The sequence below is a fragment of the Nannobrachium achirus genome, assembly GCF_963921795.1.
Source record: "Nannobrachium achirus genome assembly, chromosome: 7".
NCBI classification, from domain to species: domain Eukaryota; kingdom Metazoa; phylum Chordata; class Actinopteri; order Myctophiformes; family Myctophidae; genus Nannobrachium; species Nannobrachium achirus.
In genome coordinates, this window is record NC_137816.1 from 47,660,340 (window position 1) to 47,680,709 (window position 20,370).

The window sequence follows — 20,370 nt, forward strand, 5'->3', positions numbered from 1 at the left end:
TTGTTTCCAACCAACTTTCTCTCCATCTCTCAGAGAACAACCTGCTGGATCCCAACCAGTCAGGATTCAAACCGGCCCGCTCCACGGAAACTGCACTCCTTGCAGTCACAGAAGCACTACATGCTAGACCAGCAGCATTTCACTCAGTGAACTACTGCTGCTCCTGGACACCCTTGCTGGCCTAGGCATCGCTGGGACAGCACTGAAGTGGTTCTCCATCCTACTGACTGACCAAACCTAGACCTACAATGTTTTCTTTTATGCCCCCGTTCCCTCCAAAGTGGCGTCCTACATCACTTGGCTCGGTCATCTCTGCTTCTTCTTTTGTGTATCATCACCCTTGATGATTGGTTGGCTACATTTTATTTCACAAGATTTCTTGTTACTTAGGGGAGGCCATGAGGTGGCTGTCGTCTTCTCCCCCTTGCTGACGTCGAACTAGGCAGGGTTTGAACCACTCAACCTTCCGCATGACGAGCATATGCACTAACATGGATTGTGATCTCTGCTCACAATCCATCTTATCAATGCTATGCCAATGGCACCATTTCTATATTATACTGTTTAGACTGATTAAAAAAGTCAATTTAAGGAATGCACAATTTGAGAAAATATGACAACTAAAAACATATCCCCCCTTTCAACGAATATGATCCCTTTCAATTAAGTTAAGATGTGTTGATCTTTAAATAGCATCATCTCTATGTTTAGGAATGTGAAAACACACCCAAAAACCCATTGAGCATGCAGACACACGTCACTCCACAGAGATTGCAGCGCCTCCTCCTGGCTGAGACACAAACAGACAGTGTTTTACCTCGGCGGTCCTCCGTGGGTCTGCGAGGTAGAAGGCTTCTTTCACCGCCTGTAAGAACAACTCCGCCTTATCCCTGGTTACCACGGATACCGCACAGCCCCCCCAACCTGCTCCAGTCAGCCGGGAGCCCGCCGCCCCCGACCGAAGACATATGTCCACCAGCCGGTCCAGCTGTGGACAGCTGCACTCGTAGAGATCCCTGCAGCTGCCGTGGCTCTGATTCATCAGCTCTCCCAGCACCTCGACGGCATCGCCGCGTCCAGACTCGCACACGCTCTTAAAGCGCAGCACCCGCGCTGCCTCGCTGTACACATGCTTGGCTCGCTGGTGCAGCTTGAAGTGAGTGACGTGCTGGGTGTTTGCACTGAGCAGCTTGGAGCAGAGCTCCTGCGAGGTGACGCCCAGGGCCTCGCAGACCTCCTCGCGGCTGTAGGCCTCAGGGTGCAACACCTCGTCCACCAGACTCAGCATCTCGTCCAGGGACGTGTCGAGCTCCATCTGGACCTGGGCCAGCTTCCACAGCCCGCTACAGTCCAGGCCTCGGGCCTTCCCCAGCATCTTGGCGGCTATGCGACACTCCGCCACACGGACGTTGAAGTGAGAAGACGTGGCCTTGTTCATCTCCACGCAGGAGTTGGAAATCACAAACACAGCATCGTCGGGGAGTCTGACGTCAGTGGACCGCAGTGGGTTGAACTCGATCAGCTTTGCGGCTCCTTTCTCTGCCAGAAATGACATGGATTGGTCCATGCCCCCTCCCTCCGTGCCGATATAGCGTTCACATTTGGCACAAATCTCAGACAGCTCAACCTTAGAGAGGAGCTTGTGATTTGCCTCCATTGTAGCGAGTCCTGCACAGCAAACCAAGGCACTGGAGCTAGACAGGCCAGAACTGGGAGGAATGGTTCCGTCAACCACACAGCGCATACCGGCCACACCACTCAGGCCACAGTATTCCTGAATGCCTTTCACACCACAGAGGAAATAATGAAACCAGTGTGGATTGTCTCGGTCTATATGGATGTCACCGGCACACGACGCGCTAGAATCCTTGTATAAGGGGTTTGTGTTGGCTAGCTCGATGTTCCCTGATTGGTTGACTGAGACAGCTGCGAGGATGCTCTGCTCAATGGCCATGGGAAGAACAGAGTATCCACAGTAATCAATATGTTCTCCTATTAGATTGACTCTTCCCGGGGCAGAAGCATAGAACAGCGGAGATTCCCCATACTTGTTTTCAAACGTTTTCTTCAACTTCTGCAGCCTTTCATCAGCAGAAATCATAGCCTTTAACTTCGGAGGGTTCATTTTCTAGTTTTGATTTATGGATTAACAAGATAAATGTACAGTATGAATGTATGATGAATTACACAATGATGACTAATGATGACTGTCATCTGTAGTTCCACACAGCATTCTATTGCTTATAGAGATCCCTGATGTCAGAGATCTCTGTATCAGTTAAATTCCTGATGTCTTATGCCCATATACGGCCATGCCCCCTTTTGTGCCCATATATGGAGCTGACTGATTTGTTTGCACCTGATGCCATGACAACACATTGAGGTATCAGGTATTTTTTTGTCATAGTGACGTGTCCGACTACCTGTGGTCTTGCCAATAGATGGGTGTATCGGGTTGGTTTATGATTATGTCATATAGTCATATATGGGCATAGTGATCATCATTGATCTCTATATATGGGCATAAATGGGACAAGGACAGACAGATACAGAGATCACCATATATAGACATAAAAGGGACACCGGGTTTGCTGACAACAGGTACAAAGGATAATGATTCACTGTTCTCGAGTAGATTCCCCCCCCCCCCCCCACACACACACACACGCATACACAATACACCGTGATGGGAATTTACCATCTCCTGAGTTATTAATGCACCGTGACCTTGATGTCTACATAAATCAGCTCTTTCTACAATCTCATCTGTTCTCAGATTATTCATTCACTCTAAATATCTGTGCAGGGCAGCGTCAGCTATTATGAACACACAAAAAAAAGTGATGAGGATCAAGTAAACATTATCCTTGTGATGCATTGTAAGACCCAGTTGCAATGCGAAGTCTATTTTGTGCTGTCATAAATTATTCCTCGTCCTTCATCCAAGTTTGCACAAGGGATGCCAGACAAGCATAGCATCTGCAAGCTACAGTAAGCACAATTGACAACATGCCCAGCCGAACAGGTCAGCTAAAACACAAAGCCTGCTCTGAGCAATCACCTCCGTGGACCCATAGAGGTCTATTAAAACCCACAATAGCATGGCTTTCTGTCTCTCTGGCTCATCTTTGATTGGACTGTTGATCTCCTGAACAAATCCTTTTACCGTTCTTAGACACTTCCATTCCCCAAACTCCACGCACGCACACACACAAACGTAAAGTCAAAATAAGTCAACACATTGTAATATTTGTTTCTTCTATTTGTTACCCCTTCTGAACACTGATCCAATATATTTTAATACCAGAAATAATCCGACAGAAGAGAGCCAAAGAGTTGTGCACAGTGCTGCACATGTCCATGTCCAGCTCTCTCTAGTGGGAATAGGATGTGGAGAGGATGCTGCTCTCGCTCTTTTCTCAAGCATGACAGTCAGTCCCCGCCCACGGCTTTCTAACACGTTATTGATATCTGGAGTTGGGCTGCAAGGCTGGATTAACCGCCTGTCTCCTGACACAAGCACAAACAACCTTTTGGCATTATCAAGGCGTGTGTGTGTGTGTGTGTGTGTGTGTGTGTGTGTGTGTGTGTGTGTGTGTGTGTGTGTGTGTGTGTGTGTGTGTGTGTGTGTGTGTGTGTGTGAGAGAGAGGGGGGTGGGGTACAACCCACCCCCACAAAATCTGGAGTGTTAACTTGACTCTAAAAGTGTACAGATGGACCCATAGGCTAGAGGAGGGGTTAGATTTACAATTAGGTTAAGGTTAGCCATGTAGTTTTGAGGGTTAATGTCGAGATTAAGGGGTGCGACAGAGCGTGTGTGAGTGAGCAGGGATACAGAACAATTCTTTTTAAGTTTCGGGGGAACAGACTGATCAATAATAAAACACACGATTCAAGTGCAGATTTATGTTTTGATAAAAGATGTTTTACATTTTTTAAGAGAAGGCTGAAGCTGATGCTGAAAGGGATCTATGATATCAAACCAGAGACCACACTGTCTGGAATTAACTTTATTAATTCGATGTTTCGGTCATTAGACCTTCATTAGACAGTGTGCGGGACCTTTTTCTTTGATTTGATATCATAGATCCTTTTCTGAATAAAAGATGTTTGAAATGATTTTTGAAACAAATCAGTGCATGACTTATTTATCCTTTAATAAATTATTAGGGCATATAATTTGCTATTACTACATTTGAGACGGACACAACTGAGGCAGCTCAGTTCCCTCCCAACTGAAGGACCCAGCGGTGTACTGTAGTTCACTGAAAGCAACTAACAGGCGGGATAATACGCACAGCAGGCTAAATTAGGAAGGAAGCCAGCATTCTTTTTATATCTGTGATTCAGAGGCTCATTTGAAGTTTATTTTTTTCTTTCTCTTCTCTTCTGTTGGATGGATAGGAGTCCCTTTGCAAAAATGATCATTTAACCCATTTTACTTTCTTCTCTGAGACACTTCTGTCTTCCCCTGCCCGCCTCCCCTTCCTTCTCCTCAAACCTCCTTGCCAATCTCGCCCTCTCCTCGCACCTCCTCACCTATAATTCCAGCTCATCAGAGCACAGGCGCCGTAGTAGCGGAGGCAGCGTCAACGCCAATCAGAATGATAATGTTCTGGCGAGGATATTTATGCGGCCTGACACCGTGGGCTGCAGCTGTCAACAGCCAATTATAGATAGACACCGGTCACGGCAAATACGCATGACTGACTGCGACAGGGCCATGTTCTATACTGACATGCATTACCGCTTTTACTCCATATACTTTCCTTTCACGTATGAAGTCCGTGCAAGGAATGTGTTTAGGCGTACGTGCTGTGACAGAACAAAGGGGATCAGGCGTTTAACCACTTAGAGGAGAATTCCGGACTAGGCGTTTTCTTTCCTTAATCAGCTGTTATGATATCCAGTGGTCGAAAAAAGTACTTTACATTCTTTGCTTGAGTGAAAGTATCAATACTGCAATGTAGATAGATATAGGCTACTGCAAGTAAAAGTCCTGTATTCAAAATCTACTTGAGTAAAAGTATAAAAGTATTGGTATCAAAATGTACTGTACTTCAAGTGCCAAAAGTAGAAAGTACTAAAATTTCTGCAGAATGTCCCATTTCAAGTTTTCAAATGTATCCACCTCTTTCCGTGGGAATTTACTGGAGAATGTTTTGCACCACACTGCACCACACTTCCGGTTAACAGCAGACATACAAGCTCACGTCGCTTCGCAGATGCAGCCGTTGTGAGCTTGTAGATCACACTCGGCTGCGGCGCCGGAAGCTCCGTCCAATTTCTGCGCAATGCACGATGGGATGTTGGAAACTTGTGGATAAAAAATCTTTTGAAAATAGCAGATCTACAAGCTCTCGATGTGTCGCAATGTGAGCTTGTAGATCAGAAAATCGGGTCGGAAAACGAGAGAACGAGAGAGGACATAATAACTGGAGTCAGTTAAATAATCACACCAAAACATCTTAAATCTTCTACTCCACCATATGAACAGTAAATAGTCAAGACTTTAGCCCCTTCTCCACTACAGGGCCAAACCAGAACTAGAAACAGAACTTTCAAGAACCAAGAACTTTCAAGAACCTGTGAAGTTCCGGGACCAAGTTCTGCTTAGGTTTCCATATAACCAGACCTAACCGGGAAGGTCCCCCAAAAAAAAGAGCAGCAGCGCTGCTGGCCCCGCCCATAGGTTCCCAGAACTCAAGTTTAGTTCTACCTCAAGAGCGGGACCAAAAAAAGTAATCTGAGTAAATGTAAGCGAGTGTTTCTGTTCCTGTAATCTTATTTTCTTTCAAAATGATATAGCGCCCCCTTTGGCCAATTGGGGTAAGATTGGTTTCAGTGATATTTGGACTAACCCTCTACAGTATTTCATCATGAAAATTTTACTTTGCATGTAAGTTTTAGAGGCAGAAGAATAATTTGCATAAAACTGCAATATTCATTGACACACGAAAATTCCAGAATAAAAGCGAGTTTAAGAAAGAAGTTTTACAAAGCGCTGCGACGTGTTGTGAACTTGTAGATCGGCTATTTTCAGCACGCAACCAAGTGTAAAATCAGCCATTACAATGTCATCAAGGCCTGCTAAAATACATTTTAGTTGATTAAAATCAACTGTAGATTTAGTCGCTTAAAATCTTATGATATTTAGTCGACTAAAATTAGACTAAAACTAAAACTTGCAGGTGACCAAATTAGCCCTTCTTTAAGCCCCTCCCAAAAAAGCTTTTAGCCAATGCTAGCTTAGAATAACTTCCAGCTTGCCAACGATTGCCTAGGGCTAATTATGACTAAAACTAAATTACATTTTATTCAAAAGACTATGACTAAAACTATATCAAAATTTGCTGTCAAAAACAACACTGTGTTGCATGCATACAGTATAGCTTTACTTCAGTTTATAGGGAGTAATTAGAACAGGCAGTCAGTGACAGGCTGCAGCATGTGGAGCTGTTGTATGATATAGAGGCGGGCAGATGAGCCGGTCCCATCACTTCATCCATAACCTGTAAAATAGGGCAGTACTGCTCTACTTTCACTGCTCTCCTGTTAACCTTTCTGTGAGTGTGTGTGTGTGCGCGCGTGCGTGCGTGCGTGCGTGCGTGCGTGTGTGTGACAGATCTACGACCAGGTTCAGGAGGGAGATCCAGGCAGGTATGGAGCAGGGTGTGGTTATCAATTCAATTCAATTAAATTCAAAGGAGCTTTACTGGCATGAGAAAACATACGTTTACATTGCCAAAGCAAGTGTCACAAATAAAATAAAAACTCTTTCCAGCAGTGAGGCTAGAGACTAGTGGAGAGGACCACGGACCAGTGGTGTAAACTAAGTAGCATTTACTTATGTACTGTACTTAAAGGGGCCACACCATGAAATTCTAAAAAAAGAAAAAAAGAATCATGTATTTTATTATTCCCAGTGTATATACATATCCATATACAGACTAGCCTCGGAAACCCAGGCTTATTTTGGCGATCGGAAGAAAAATAAGCCGGGGCAAACCCCCCTATAACTGTGCTGGTTTATGACATTTTAATTTTTTGTATAAATAAATGTAGCCGTTCAGATATCTTATTTTACATCAGTATTGTTCATGCGAACTGGTTTGTTTAGGCTCATCCATTATAATTATAAAATCGCTATGATTTATCACTTGTTTTCCACCACGGATCACTTCCTCATTTACTCAAAGCGGACAGCAGCAGGAGTCATGTCACCCTCCATGTCATTTCGAGACGCCGAAGGACGCGGCGAGATCCGCCGGGCAGCATAGAATGTGCCGCGTTAGGTTAGACTATTTAAAGACAGACAGATTCTTGGGGTCATGATTTTATTAAAAATATTTCTTTTTTATTCAAAACTATTCTCCATTCAAAAATCGATTCTCATTTAGAAATGATTCCCAATCAGTTTTATCCATTTTAATTTGCACTTACGCGCGCGCGCACACACACACACACACACACACACACACACACACACACACACACACACACACACACACACACACACACACACACACACACACACACACACACACACACACACACACACACACACACACACACACACACACACACAATCTGGCTATCATACATTTTTTAACTGACTTTATCTGAAATGACTGCGGCTGCCCACCAGAGATTTGTTATCTAATGTGCCTTTCATTTCCTAAAAGTTCCCTTGAAGGCACAGTCTCAATCACAGCCCTGATTATTTTGCTCGGGCAATGTCTGTCTGCCTCTGTAAAAAAAGAAAAAGAAAAACAGACCCACTTCCAATTTGCCACAGTGTTTCCTTGGCAGAGAGGTGAAGTCAGAAAACATGAGTTAAGACCAGCCAGCATCAGGCTGGGCTCTCGTAATTACAGACACAAGGCCCGTTCAATCAGTCAGCCCAATACGGGACAAAGGTCCATCCATCTATCCCACAACAATGCTGGAGGCTGGGGTATTGCTTTGTGAATCAGTAAACAGACAGAGACAGAAAGTATAAATTGTAACCTACACAATTCCAATGGAGACACTCTAGTTTGAAGAACAGGCCAGCTACTGAGATCACAGTAAGTCATTCACATGTGAATCCGTAATCTAGTGCACGTACCGTAGCAAAATACCTTGGTTTATGCAAGCCTTTGTCTTTTACAACATGCGCTACACAATACATGTCTACACACAGTAAATTCCTGGGTGTTAATTAAGCAATATTACACGAGAGGGTGTGTGTTATAGTAAATATCGGCACGCCTGCGTTGCTGCAGGAATGAGCCGAATATGAGCTCTGTTCCGTTTTACCCTTAAAAAGAGTTCAGTTCCGTGTTATCTTAAAAAAAAAATGTCAACTTAATTTCATTGTAATTAAGAAATTCAATAGATATTTTTAATGCCACATTTAGCTACTATGTCCCTGAACTTCACATGAAACTGCTAGCATACCCGCTTACAAGGCATCGCCTACGAAAACAATGATAGCAAGCCGGCAGCTTTTTTGTGACCATCACAGATGATTTCTTTGTTTGATGAGACCCGTTCCATAGTGCTCAATATCACCACGGGTAGGGAGCTATTTCAACCAATTAGATTGCTTCATCGGAACTACCTGTTGTATAATTTAAAATCGCATTATGTAGTTCCGGGTATCAATGACCACTTTGGACACAAATAACATGGCAGCCAACGTCTTTGCCTTCATTACCCTAGATTCTCTGCTCGGTCGCGCTAGTGACGTGACTCTTATCTTTGACTTGTTTGTCTGAATGGGGCGTGGCTTTTGCAAGAACTAGCAGTGAATGAGTCTTTGGTGAGTTCCATGCCCGTGCCTGTCTGCTTGTGCACTGCGCAGTGAGCGGTCATGAGTTTTACACAGACACACATGGGTCATGATTATACATGATATTAGGTGAGTTGTTTGTTTCAAGGGCGGAAACGGAACTCTTGAAGTGGGGGGAAAAAACTCAGTCCCAACGACTACTTGTGACACCCCGCGTGCTCTATTTTTGACACACACACACAGTGTGTGACTGACACCGTATGTAAGGGCCGGGCTGTCCCCAGGTGAAACAGTCGATAGGCAATCTTCTCTTGTGTGATTGACGTTCCTATACCTGTGCGACACTAGAGCTTGAATGCCTTTGATTAAACTCATAGTCTCCCCTACAGAAATACAGTAAAGTCCCTAGCAGGGACCCCCCTGAGTCTATACATTTATGGATAGATTTATGCTTAATAATGTTACTTTATACTTTTATTGGACATGCTATATCGTTACATAGTGCTGCTTTAACTCTGATAAAATTCAAATGTAACCGAATGCACCCGTTACTCTCAGAGGTAAATAAAAAAAATGATTTTACTGTGCAGTAACTGCGGTTGACATTCAGCAATTCCTTTGTCACGTTCCTACAATCAGACTACATTAAAGAGAGATGAAGGAAGCAGAATCCTCTGTCAATTTAACTCCAGTGTGACTTTTTACACTTTTTTTTTACAGCGTTTATACTCTACGTACAGCCCAGCATGTGGCATCTTTATAATTCCATTATACTGAACACGCAGACCCAAACTTTAAGTACATTTAAAAATACTGCCTTGAAATGCCCTAGTTAACATAGCTCCACAACATTATGTAGGTTATCTCTTCTGGATTCTTTATTTTTTATTTTTTTTAATACAAAAGTAAATGTAAAAAACAAGGAATTTCTTGAGTGGGTTCCAGCTGTGAGTAAAGAAGACTCGCTGCGTGTCTGTCAAGGCTGTTTTTTTTTTCTTCACTCCTATCGACTAACTCTATACCCAGTCTTTGATGCTGTTGGCAGCACTCCATAGACTGTACTTGTCAAAAGGGCATCTGTCAATCTCCCCGATGCTGCTACAGAGAATGAATCACACAATTCAAGCTGAGAATATGCCAGCAGTGCTGCTATGAAAAGGTCTAGGTATCATGCCTGAGATAGAAGGCCTGTGGCTAGACAGTGAAATCCTCAGTGTTAATTCAACACAGAGAGGCTCTCTCGTAGGGCATTAACGAAAAAGTCGACAAGTCGACTGACTCGACTTCATTACACAAGTCGACTCCCACCAGAGAAAGTCGAAAGTTGAAGTTGAAAACAAATCCTTTGTATTTTTTTCTATCATTATATTTGCTCCATGCGTGCGTCTGTACAGCATTAAAACAGTAGGATTGCTTATTGTCAAGGACGGAATGATCCAATATTACAGTGCTACATTACATTTGGTATAACATGGTTCTATTGTGAAAATAGCAGATCTACATGCATGAAGCATGAAGATCGGCTATTTTCACAATTTCTGCCTCTATGTATTTGACAATTTGGACAATGTTTAATTTGTCATTTTATTAAAAAGTCCTTAAATTGGCACTTTAGAAATGTGAAGATACCCTCTATATACTTAAACTTTATGTTGGTTTGTTTACAGTTGAGTGAGAAAACAATGTTGCACATTAAGTTAATCATCTGGGGGGTTGTGTGATGTGATGACGTCATCAAACGATAAAGTCGACTTCAAAATCACAAGTCGTTAATGCCCTACTCTCTTGTAGTACAGGGTTATAAGTTCCTGCCCACTGTGGAGACTATAGTGACTCCTACAGGTTGGTCAAGGCACCTGTTCAGTGGAGTGTGAAACCAGGGGAATACAGGGATTCGGAAATTGACATCATGACTACATTGGGAGAAACAGAAGATGAGAATGGTTTGGTAGCACTTTGCTACGATGGCTTACACCTACAGTACGTCGCACCACCGAGCCAACCAATATGTCAAGGCAAGTCAATCGCTTCCCGTGTGAAAAGCCCTTAAGCATACTTTTACAACCAGGAACCCCCGGGTAAGTCTACGCTGGATTCTCTACGGAGGAAATTAATGGGACATTAGTTCTGGAATCTCACTGTTGAGCTCTATAGGGACGCTAGGATTAATCTATTAATAATACCAATTGGCAAAACATGAAAAGTCAAGTTTTGCCAAATGGTGACCAATTTCCTTCTTACCGGTTTAATGCTGAACAATGCTAGACCTCAACTGAACCCAAAAGTAAAAAAAAAAAAAAAAAAAGAAAAAGAAAGAAAGAAAAACAAACTGGAGCATTTCCACTGAACGCGACCAGAAGAGAATCCACCACGAAAGTGGAGCACATCCTATTAAATATGGCAGATGTATCATGTTTAATGGACAAAATGACCCAAATTCCTGTTGCGCCCCGGCTTTTTGTGCGGTGGAGATGGGTCTGGTCTTTACCTATATGTAGATGTAGATAGGTTTTGTCAACCGATTCCCACAGGAGTCCCTGGTGAGGCCTCCTCCTCCTCTCAGAGATATCTTTAATTACTTCACCTCAACAATGACCTTACCTGCTGATAGAAGATCCTGTCCTTTCCACTGATAAGGAGATAGCACTGTAGCCGCAGATATAGGCAAGCTGGGAATACAAGGCAAGATGGAGAGGCTGCTAGCCGGTGTGCGTGCGTGCGTGCGTGCGTGCGTCGTCATTGTCGGGTGGAAACCTTGTATGTCCAAAATCTCCCTTTTCTGTTATTATTCTAAAAACTATTTAAAATAGTGAAAATAGCCGATCTACAAGCACATGCACAGCGCCTCGCGAGACGTTTTGTGCTTGTAGATCGGCTATTTTCAATACTTTTGTGTCACACTTTTGTATGATGTAGGGCTTTAATTTACAACCAAAAAAACAAAACAAAAAAAAACATACCAATTTGAAACTTGGAAATACCAGGTTTCTGCCCGACAGTGACGATATATTAGGGGCGCTGGAAAGAATTGTGTGTGTGTGTGCGCGTGTGTGTCCCTTGGGCTCCTTCACTACGGGGATCTCCTCGGGGCCTCATATCTCTCTCTCTCCTCCCTCACCGGGGGCCCAGGCTGGGGCTGCGCGGGGTGGGCGAAACCCCACGGTGAGCAGGGTTTCTAGGAGGCTGCGCTTAATGACACACTCCATCAATTCTGGCACAACACCGCGGAAAAACCCAAGACACAAGCAGGCCATAAAAGGAGGACTAACACACCTTAAAACAATGTCAAACACTGCAACATTCTGCTGCCTGCTCATGCAGCCTCTGGTTGCCGCGGCCATGCAGAGGCGCAGGGTGGCTGACGAACTGCCACGCTGAGGCTGACACCATGTTTGTCCAATGGGAGAAACAAACCATGGTTTGAAAAACAGATAAAAAATTTGAGCAATTAAGGCATCTCTCTCTCTCTCTCTCTCTCTCGCTCTCTCTCTATCACACACATTCACGAGCGGCAACGAGGTTTTCAAGCGTCCGGTGTCTTCCCCCTCCCCCCTACGGCACGTCGGACGCTTGAAAACCACGTCACTTCCATGGGAAATTCATTTAAAGTCCTCCTGTGTCCCCCCCCCCCAGCGTATCCGGCATGTTGCTGCTCGCAAATGTGTGAGTGCCGCCGCCGCCTCGGAGGAGGAGGAATTGGGGGGTGGGGGGGGGGGGGATGGGGGGGGGATTAAGACGAGATTCGATTAGATCTTGATTTGCACCAGCCTGCCTGAAACGCACCGGAGATCGTTCATTGGTTGTATGGGCAGACAGGGACGATAATGAGAGTTAAGTGTTGCTTCAGTCAAACAGGTGTTCCTCCAGAGCACATCATCGATAATCCCTCTGAGCAGGGGGAGGGGCATGTGACTGCGGATACCCAAACCCCGCGTGCCGAGCATTAAACACAAAATCAATGGCGGAACAGAATTTTAAATCCACCATTCACTGACATTTAAAAGTTTTACTTCATTACACTGTACGGAACAAGGGGAGTAATTACCAGGAGGATGCGGCTGCCGGCTGCTGTGTTGGAACTGCAGCCACCGCATTGATCTAATAGTGTGGTCGTGTTCGTCACATTGATTGGATGCCTGAAGGCCATGTGTATAATCTGTTTCCCCAGCACTTGCATTGTGCTTGCTGGCAATGCACTGCCCTGACAATAGGGTTGGGATCCGTTTGGTTTGAACCGAGTCCGATTCTTTTTCGTTTCCCCCATATCGGTTCCGGGTAGAACCGGTTCCTATAACAGTTCCGGAAGTTGTGTATATATATATATATATCCACCTGAGTTTACTTGGACCTGTTTGGACCACACTTCCGGTTTAACAGCAGACATACAAGCTCACGTCGCGTCGCAGATGCAGCCGTTGTGAGCTTGTAGATCACACTCGGCTGCGGCGCCGGAAGCTCCGTCCAACTACTGCGCAATGCACTTTGGGATGTTGGAAAGTTGTGTATATATATATATATATATATATATATATATATATATATATATATATAGTGCTGTGAGCTTGTAGATCGGCTAGTCTTTCGTTGTCATCATCACAGCTGCTACCAGCGTGAACGCTGAAAGGAGTGAGTTGCTGACTGTTGCTATAGTTCTAGTTATTCATAAAACCTCAAACAAACGTTGCGTCCGTCATATGGAACACCATGAATGAACTGCAGTACAAGCCGAGTGAAATGGACATTGCGCCGTGGTTACTCCGTTAGCAGCTAGCTAGGCTACTGAAGAAAGTGAAGCAGCAGCTGCAGTCACTGGTACAGATTTTAGGAGACTGCACATTTTCACGAAAGGATTGCACTGCATTTCGTGCACTTTGCATGCTTTTTTCCCTCTCTTGTAAAGTGCGACCACACTCGTGAGTAGTTTTGCTGCTGCGCTAACGTTGGCTCCGTCTGTCTCGAAGGACGCTAGCCTAGCATTCTGATCGTCGTCGGTTCAGCAGGCGTCTGCTCTGACTGAGTGGGCGTATCCACCTCACTCACACATGTTGCGAGACGTCACCACAGTCGTTTGCAAGGCACACAGCTGAGCCAAATGAAGGCAGATGAGAAATTCCAGGACTCGCTTTAGGAACCGCTCATAAAAATATGATGGAACCGGCTCCGGTTCTTCAATTTCGGAACCGGGTACCCGAAGAACCAGTTCCGGATCCCAACCCTACCTGACAATAGTCCCCTATACCAACCCACACAAACAAAATATTTACTTAGCCGAAGATGGCGACCACTTGTAACCCGTGAACAACAGACAGCTTTCCCAAGGACAAGGGGCGCTCGTTACCAAGGTTACAGACAACATGGTGTTGGGTTATTAACCCGATTCAGACTCATTATCATTCCTCCAACAGCGTGAGGGCTCTTAGCCTGGGCATCAATGAGCAGGTAATGAAGTAATGAAGGCTTGCTGCTCCGCTGAGCACCAGCGCAACCGCTGCCCTTCACAGGAAATTAAAGCGTTACAGCTGCATCTCTCACGGGGGGGCACACATGACTAAGTCATGACTTTAAGTGTCTCATGCATGTCAACATACATGTTCTAAGACATGCATTAAAGGGATGTGAAAACGTGTACAGTATAGAGAGAGGGGTTTATATACACTACACTACAGCAAGGACTGTAAACTGGGAAGGACTGTGGAAAAGGGAGATAGAGCATCCACGGGGCTATGTTTGGCATCACCGCAGACTTGTCATTTGTCTAATCTTGCGTTCCAGTGGAACGGCCTCTTTCCCTTGCTATCCTAATGATGGTTTTGGCCGTGATGATGAGCTGCTAAGCAGGTGAGGGGGAAGGAGAAAGCATACCTTCCGTCTCACTAGCTGCTTTAATGAGCAAAGCAGAATGTCATTTTATGGGTGTTGGACACAAAGGCAACGGCAGGCCGGATCATTATGTGATCTTTAAGGTGGAGAGAGCTCCTGATGTTGCCTCTTCCTCATTAGTGTATGCAGACGTAATGAAACAGACAATGAAACAGACAATCTTTCACCATCTAAGAGGGAAATCACACTAGCTTCCCCCATCCCCCCCCCCACCCCCCCATGGAACCAAATGAGTTGCAGTATCACCATACCAACCTCAAATGCATCGCTGATTCGAGATAATGGTTCTTTATATTATAAGGCTGCACGATAGATCAGAAACATAAATGAAAAATGTGTTTTTTTCACACCCATCATATGGACATAACTAAAAATAGATGCCAAGAAGAAAATAATCCATCTTTTTGTATTTTTATATCAAAGGTCCCTAAAAAGACAATCTTAATTACTTCCTGTGAACGATTTTGTGAATATAAATGAACCTTGATTACATTCACCTGTTTGATTCCCATTGCTGCGCGAGTGCGCGTTCCTCCAAACACAGCTGATTTTAATTACAGAGCAACTCCGTTTTGAATGGCATTCAAGATGACGTCCAGACGGTGAATTACTCATTGTAAACCTTAACCCTGAGCACATGGAAATACAGTATGTATCTGAAAACATCATGCAGATGTGCCGTTTCAAGTCTTCAGGCTTCACTGATCTTTTCCTAAAAATGTCCTGAAAAATGCATTTTTCCACAGGTTTCTTTCCCTGTGTTGCCTTTCTAATTATTATGGAGAATGGAACGTATTTTTGCAGAAACCCGCAAATGGGAAGACACCACTCCATTTTCAATTGCCATTGAAAAGCAGAAATTCAGAGAAGGACATAAAAACAGCAAAAATAGCAGATCTACAAGCTCAATGTTCTGCAAATCCACTGGGGTAGATCATAACAAGAAGCAAGAAGTGCCTAAAATGTCACGTACCAAAACTGAACTGTTATTTGGATACCGATAGAGATAACCGTACTACAAACACCACTTGCTAGTCCACAACCAGAGAACTATTTGAAGAGTTCAAAACGTCTAGTGTTAGCCACCAGCCCACCACAGAAAAAGACAAACTCAAAAAGACAACACAAGTATAACCATCATAACAGACATCCAATTCATCAGAGTTCTGCAAGTGTGACTCCTTGTCCAAGTGCCACAGAGACAGAAATGATGCCTCTGAATACAGTGAGCAGAGTGAGAGGATGTTGCGGGTCTCTGAGTTTCAAACAAATCGGACCAAAGATGCCAGATTACATCACAGAATATGTTTTTGTTAGACTGCAATGTTTTTTTTTGCCACAGCACAGGCTGTATTTTTTGTTGTTGCCAGTGATAAGTGTTGAAATGACTGGGGGAATAAACGGATCTGTGTGTCATTGTACTGTTTTGTGTCATCATATAACTAACTTAAAAAGGCCAAATTATTGATTACATGATGATAGTTGTTGCGACCGAAGCTCGCATATACCCTGAAAAACCTCGTAGCTTGTCTGTCTAACTGTCTGTCTGTCTGTCTGTCTGTCTGTCTGTCTGTCTGTCTGTCTGTCTGTCTGGCTGTACAGGAAGTGATGTCAGTGTGATGTCAGTGAGTCACAGTGATGTGGTACAGATAAATGACTCATATATGGGCATAAAAAGGATGTCACGTGACATCACTTCCTGTACTGACAGTCAGACAAGCTACGAGATTTCTCAGGGTATAAAAGTCCATATAGTCATTCCCAGAAAAATAAAAAACCTTTTATGTCCATACATGGAGATTTCTGATGTCATAAATTCCAGGTCGAAAATGAGAATGTATAGGGTACCATATATGGCCCATATATGGAGATCCACAGGCATCAAACCAAGGCCCTAACTCACCAAGGCCCTGCTTGGCATTACTAACGTACTTGTTTTATGCCCATCTCCATGTATGGGCATAAAATATATTGTATGTATTAGGCCTGTGCAAAAAAATCGATTCACTATCGTGATGTTAACTCTTTGAGCGCCAGCGCCCTCTAGGGGCCAAAGAATGCCAGCGCATCTCTCATAGGCGAGCGCTTTAGCTTCCAGGACTTCAGCTTCCAGGACCTGACGTCCTCACGTTCATGCACGACATGGAAATGTCCCGGATGAAGATGCTAACAGAATGGCTATTCCCATTTTGTCATCTAAAAGATCATTTTTGGGTGATTTCGCCGTAAATAAACCTCGCGCCGCTTTCCTAAAACACAAAAAAGAGATATAAGCCTTTAAAGATGCAGTCTTTCATTGGATTAGGCGGAGATTGGCGATTGCGTTCGCAAATTACGGCCGGCCGGGACGTTGTTAGCTTTCGGCTAGTAGCTACAAAAATCAAGCCAGGCTTCAGAAGGCCTCTTATCATTTTATTCATTTAATTAAATAAAGCCGAACTACTTCGGGATCGGCACACTCGTGTACTCATCGGAAGCGGCGCCGAACATCGGGTGAACATTGGGGAGCTCAAAAATGTATTTTAAACCATTTTTAATGGAATATATCGTCGGACAGAGTAGAACGGCTAGCTGGCTAGCGGCTAGCGAGCCAGGACCACCCACGACTCTACAAGCAGCTCGGGGTAAGTGAATTAATAAAAAAAAGATTGTATTGGATTGAAATAAAGCCGAACTAGTTCGGGATCGGCACCAGATGAGTTAATGCTGGCGATTCAATTAATCCATTTTCAAAGTTTTTTCAAAAAAAAAAAAGAAAATTTAGGCAAAATTAACCTGAAGGTGAATTTGATGAAATAATCACTTTCAGTCAGAGTAAGTACAGGTCCTAAAGGAACAGTTTTAGGTCATGAGGATGTCATGTTATGGCTAAAGCTGCACAGTGCTGTAGTCCTGCAGCAAAGCGATTTTCTTGACTGTTTCTTGAACATGACTGTTGTGTTCTGTGTTTTCTGGCATCTTGACCAGGAACATGTTGTTGTAATGTTGTACCACTGGCACTTTGGCTGAAATAAATGTCAGAAAGATTGACTGACTTTATTTGGCTGCATTGATTTATGATTATGATTCAACTTTTAATGTTTTATATTGTTTAGAATTGTTTTAAAATGTTTCAATATAAAAAAGATGTAATTTTGGGGGGAAAATCGCAATAATCGTGATTCGAATCGCAAATCGCAGGAAAACGCAATAATCGTGATATAATCGAAATCGTCACCCTATGAATCGAAATCGAATCGAATCGGGAAAAAGTGAATCGTCACAGGCCTAGTATGTATATGGATACATATTATTATTAATAAAGGATAAAATAAAATAAAAAGTCCATATATCGTCATTCCCAGAAAAAGAAAAAAACCTTTTATGCCCATACATGGAGATTTCTGATGTCATAAATCCCAGGCCGAAAATGAGAATGTTAGGGTTATGCCCATATATGGAGATCCACAGGCATCAAACCAAGGCCCTAACTCACCAAGGCCCTGCTTGGCATTACTTACGTACGTTTTATGCCCATATATGGAGATTCCTATATTGTCAATATTAAGGACATTACTAAGGATATTATGTTATCAATATTAAGGACATATATGGGCGGCGTGTTCCTCCCTCCACGTCATCAGCGCCCACACCCTAGGTGGGGTTGGCGATAGGGCCTTTCTGTGTGGAGTTTGCATGTTCTCCACGTGTCTCCTAGGGTTGATACCCTCACAAAAACATGAACAAACTCCCCTCAGAATTACAACAACTAGAATCGTCAGAGAAACGCCGTGGCCGTTTAGGGCGAGGTCGCATGTCACCCTGAGGTCGCAAGTCACCCTGAGGTGTCTTACTAGTATACCAATTTATCACCTCATCATCATTTGATTCAGTGAGAGGAGAAGAGAGTAGAGGACATGAGGAGACTAGCATGTTGAACTTGCTATTTGCTGTGACATTGAATGCACACATGCACGCACACACACGACAGACAGAGACACACACACTCACACACACACACACACACACACACACACACACACACACACACACACACACACACACACACACACACACACACACACACACACACACACACACACACACACACACACACACACACACACACACTCTTACCAAGAACACTTAACACTAACACTTAAAGTTGACTTTAACCAATTTTCTGTAAATTTCATATTCCTCATGCTAGTTTTCATGGCCAAGAAATTGATCAGTGTTTACATAGGCATAGGTTATGCAATGTCTGGGGTATACAGTATGAAGAAGAAGAAAGACAATAAAACGATATACTGCAGTCTTTTTTTTAACTTATCATGAGTCATATCGTTGTCAAAGTGTTAAACAGCGTTATAGAGTATCGAATGCTTTCCCAGCAACAGAGGTTAGTCCTGATGATGGCTCCAACTTCCCAACTTGCATCTTCACATTATTGACAGATGACAATCGTCCCTAAGACATACACTAACCCTAACCCGAGTGCCTATAGATGCCTTAATGGTCCACGTCACATTGATATAAACCAGTATGCGCACGCCGGTCGGCACCAAATGAACCCCACCGTTCATAGGATGCAATGGATGGCACTCGTGTTTAAAAATGCATTCCATCAAACTTTCAGATGCCGTTTTTCTCCCAGTGTGGAGGAAGAATGGTTAGGATTTTTACTGTAAATTCTCAATCTTGAAATATATAATCCTTAGTTTCTGTTGATTGTAAACAATAATAGCGATTCAAAACAGTTGTCCTTCAAACCCCACCTCTATTCACCGTCATCAGAACAGAGGGAGCGCTCCTCTTGATCACCCACCCGATCCACTGGATCACCAGAGCGTCTACTGCTCGCCCAGCTGCAGTCCATGAAGCCTAATTATGCTCCGTCCTGCGACGGTGTCGCGCGCAGAGCCGCAGACCTCCAAGCTCAGAAGGGTTGCATTGGTGACGCGATGTGAGTTTGTATATCAGCTACTCTTGACGTGGAACACCGTTGCGCAATGAAGTATATATGTCTCGATAAGGGCGCTCCCATGGGAGCACCCCACTAGCACACAAGAGGAGGTTGAATAACCAGTGCTCCCCAAAACAACAGGTTTGGGGATCTGTTGGGAATTGATTACATGATACAGTCAGCTGTGCATTCAGTCTCAATGTTTGTAAACAAATAATTGGTCTATAGCTTAACAATACTACCTAAACACCACTGGCAGGATAATGGTGGTAGGAGGATGTCCTTTTTCCAAAGATATTATATTAACGTCAGCAGAGTTATTGGTAAGGGTCCGTTCAGACAGTTAAGTAATATAACTTATCAAAACCATATCAGAACCTTACCTTATCAGAACCTTATCAACACCTTATCCAAATAAGAATCCATTTCCCACAATGCTTTGCAGGAAGTGGGCGGTGTCACTGCAGACCAGAGGCTCTGATGTAGACCCGCCTGGGTATCTCAGCACAGCCCTGTCCTATTGGTTGGCGGTTGTTGAACCCTGCCCCTTTGTCTCATCAAGGCTATTCCCAGCAGCTTGACTGCTCCTAGCAGCTGGCCTACAACCTACCTAATGAAAACCTTATGAAAAACTTTAAAACCAGCCTTAAGGAAAGCTTAAGGGAAGCTTCCCTTATCAAAACATGGAATGAATTGAACGGAACCTTACCCCCCGCCTCCCCCTAGGTTTTTGATAAATGATAAAACCTACATGTGTGTCGGCGGCCT

The 20,370-nt window shown here is 43.8% G+C and overlaps 2 protein-coding genes across 2 annotated transcripts in view; both read right to left on the reverse strand.

The window, feature by feature from the left end:
• The window catches only part of LOC308288369 (protein kinase C-binding protein NELL1-like), a gene marked incomplete at both ends in the record, with an annotated part of 330,259 nt that overhangs the window by 243,027 nt on the left and 66,862 nt on the right, over positions 1-20,370 (reverse strand). The gene's annotated exons all lie outside the window — the stretch shown is intronic.
• LOC308288036 (N-acetylgalactosamine kinase-like) lies at positions 758-2,125 on the reverse strand (the record flags this gene model as incomplete). The annotated part of the gene is made up of 1 exon (XM_080729380.1): positions 758-2,125. The coding sequence occupies one exon, from the start codon at positions 2,123-2,125 to the stop codon at positions 758-760; it is 1,368 nt and encodes a 455-aa protein (XP_080585506.1).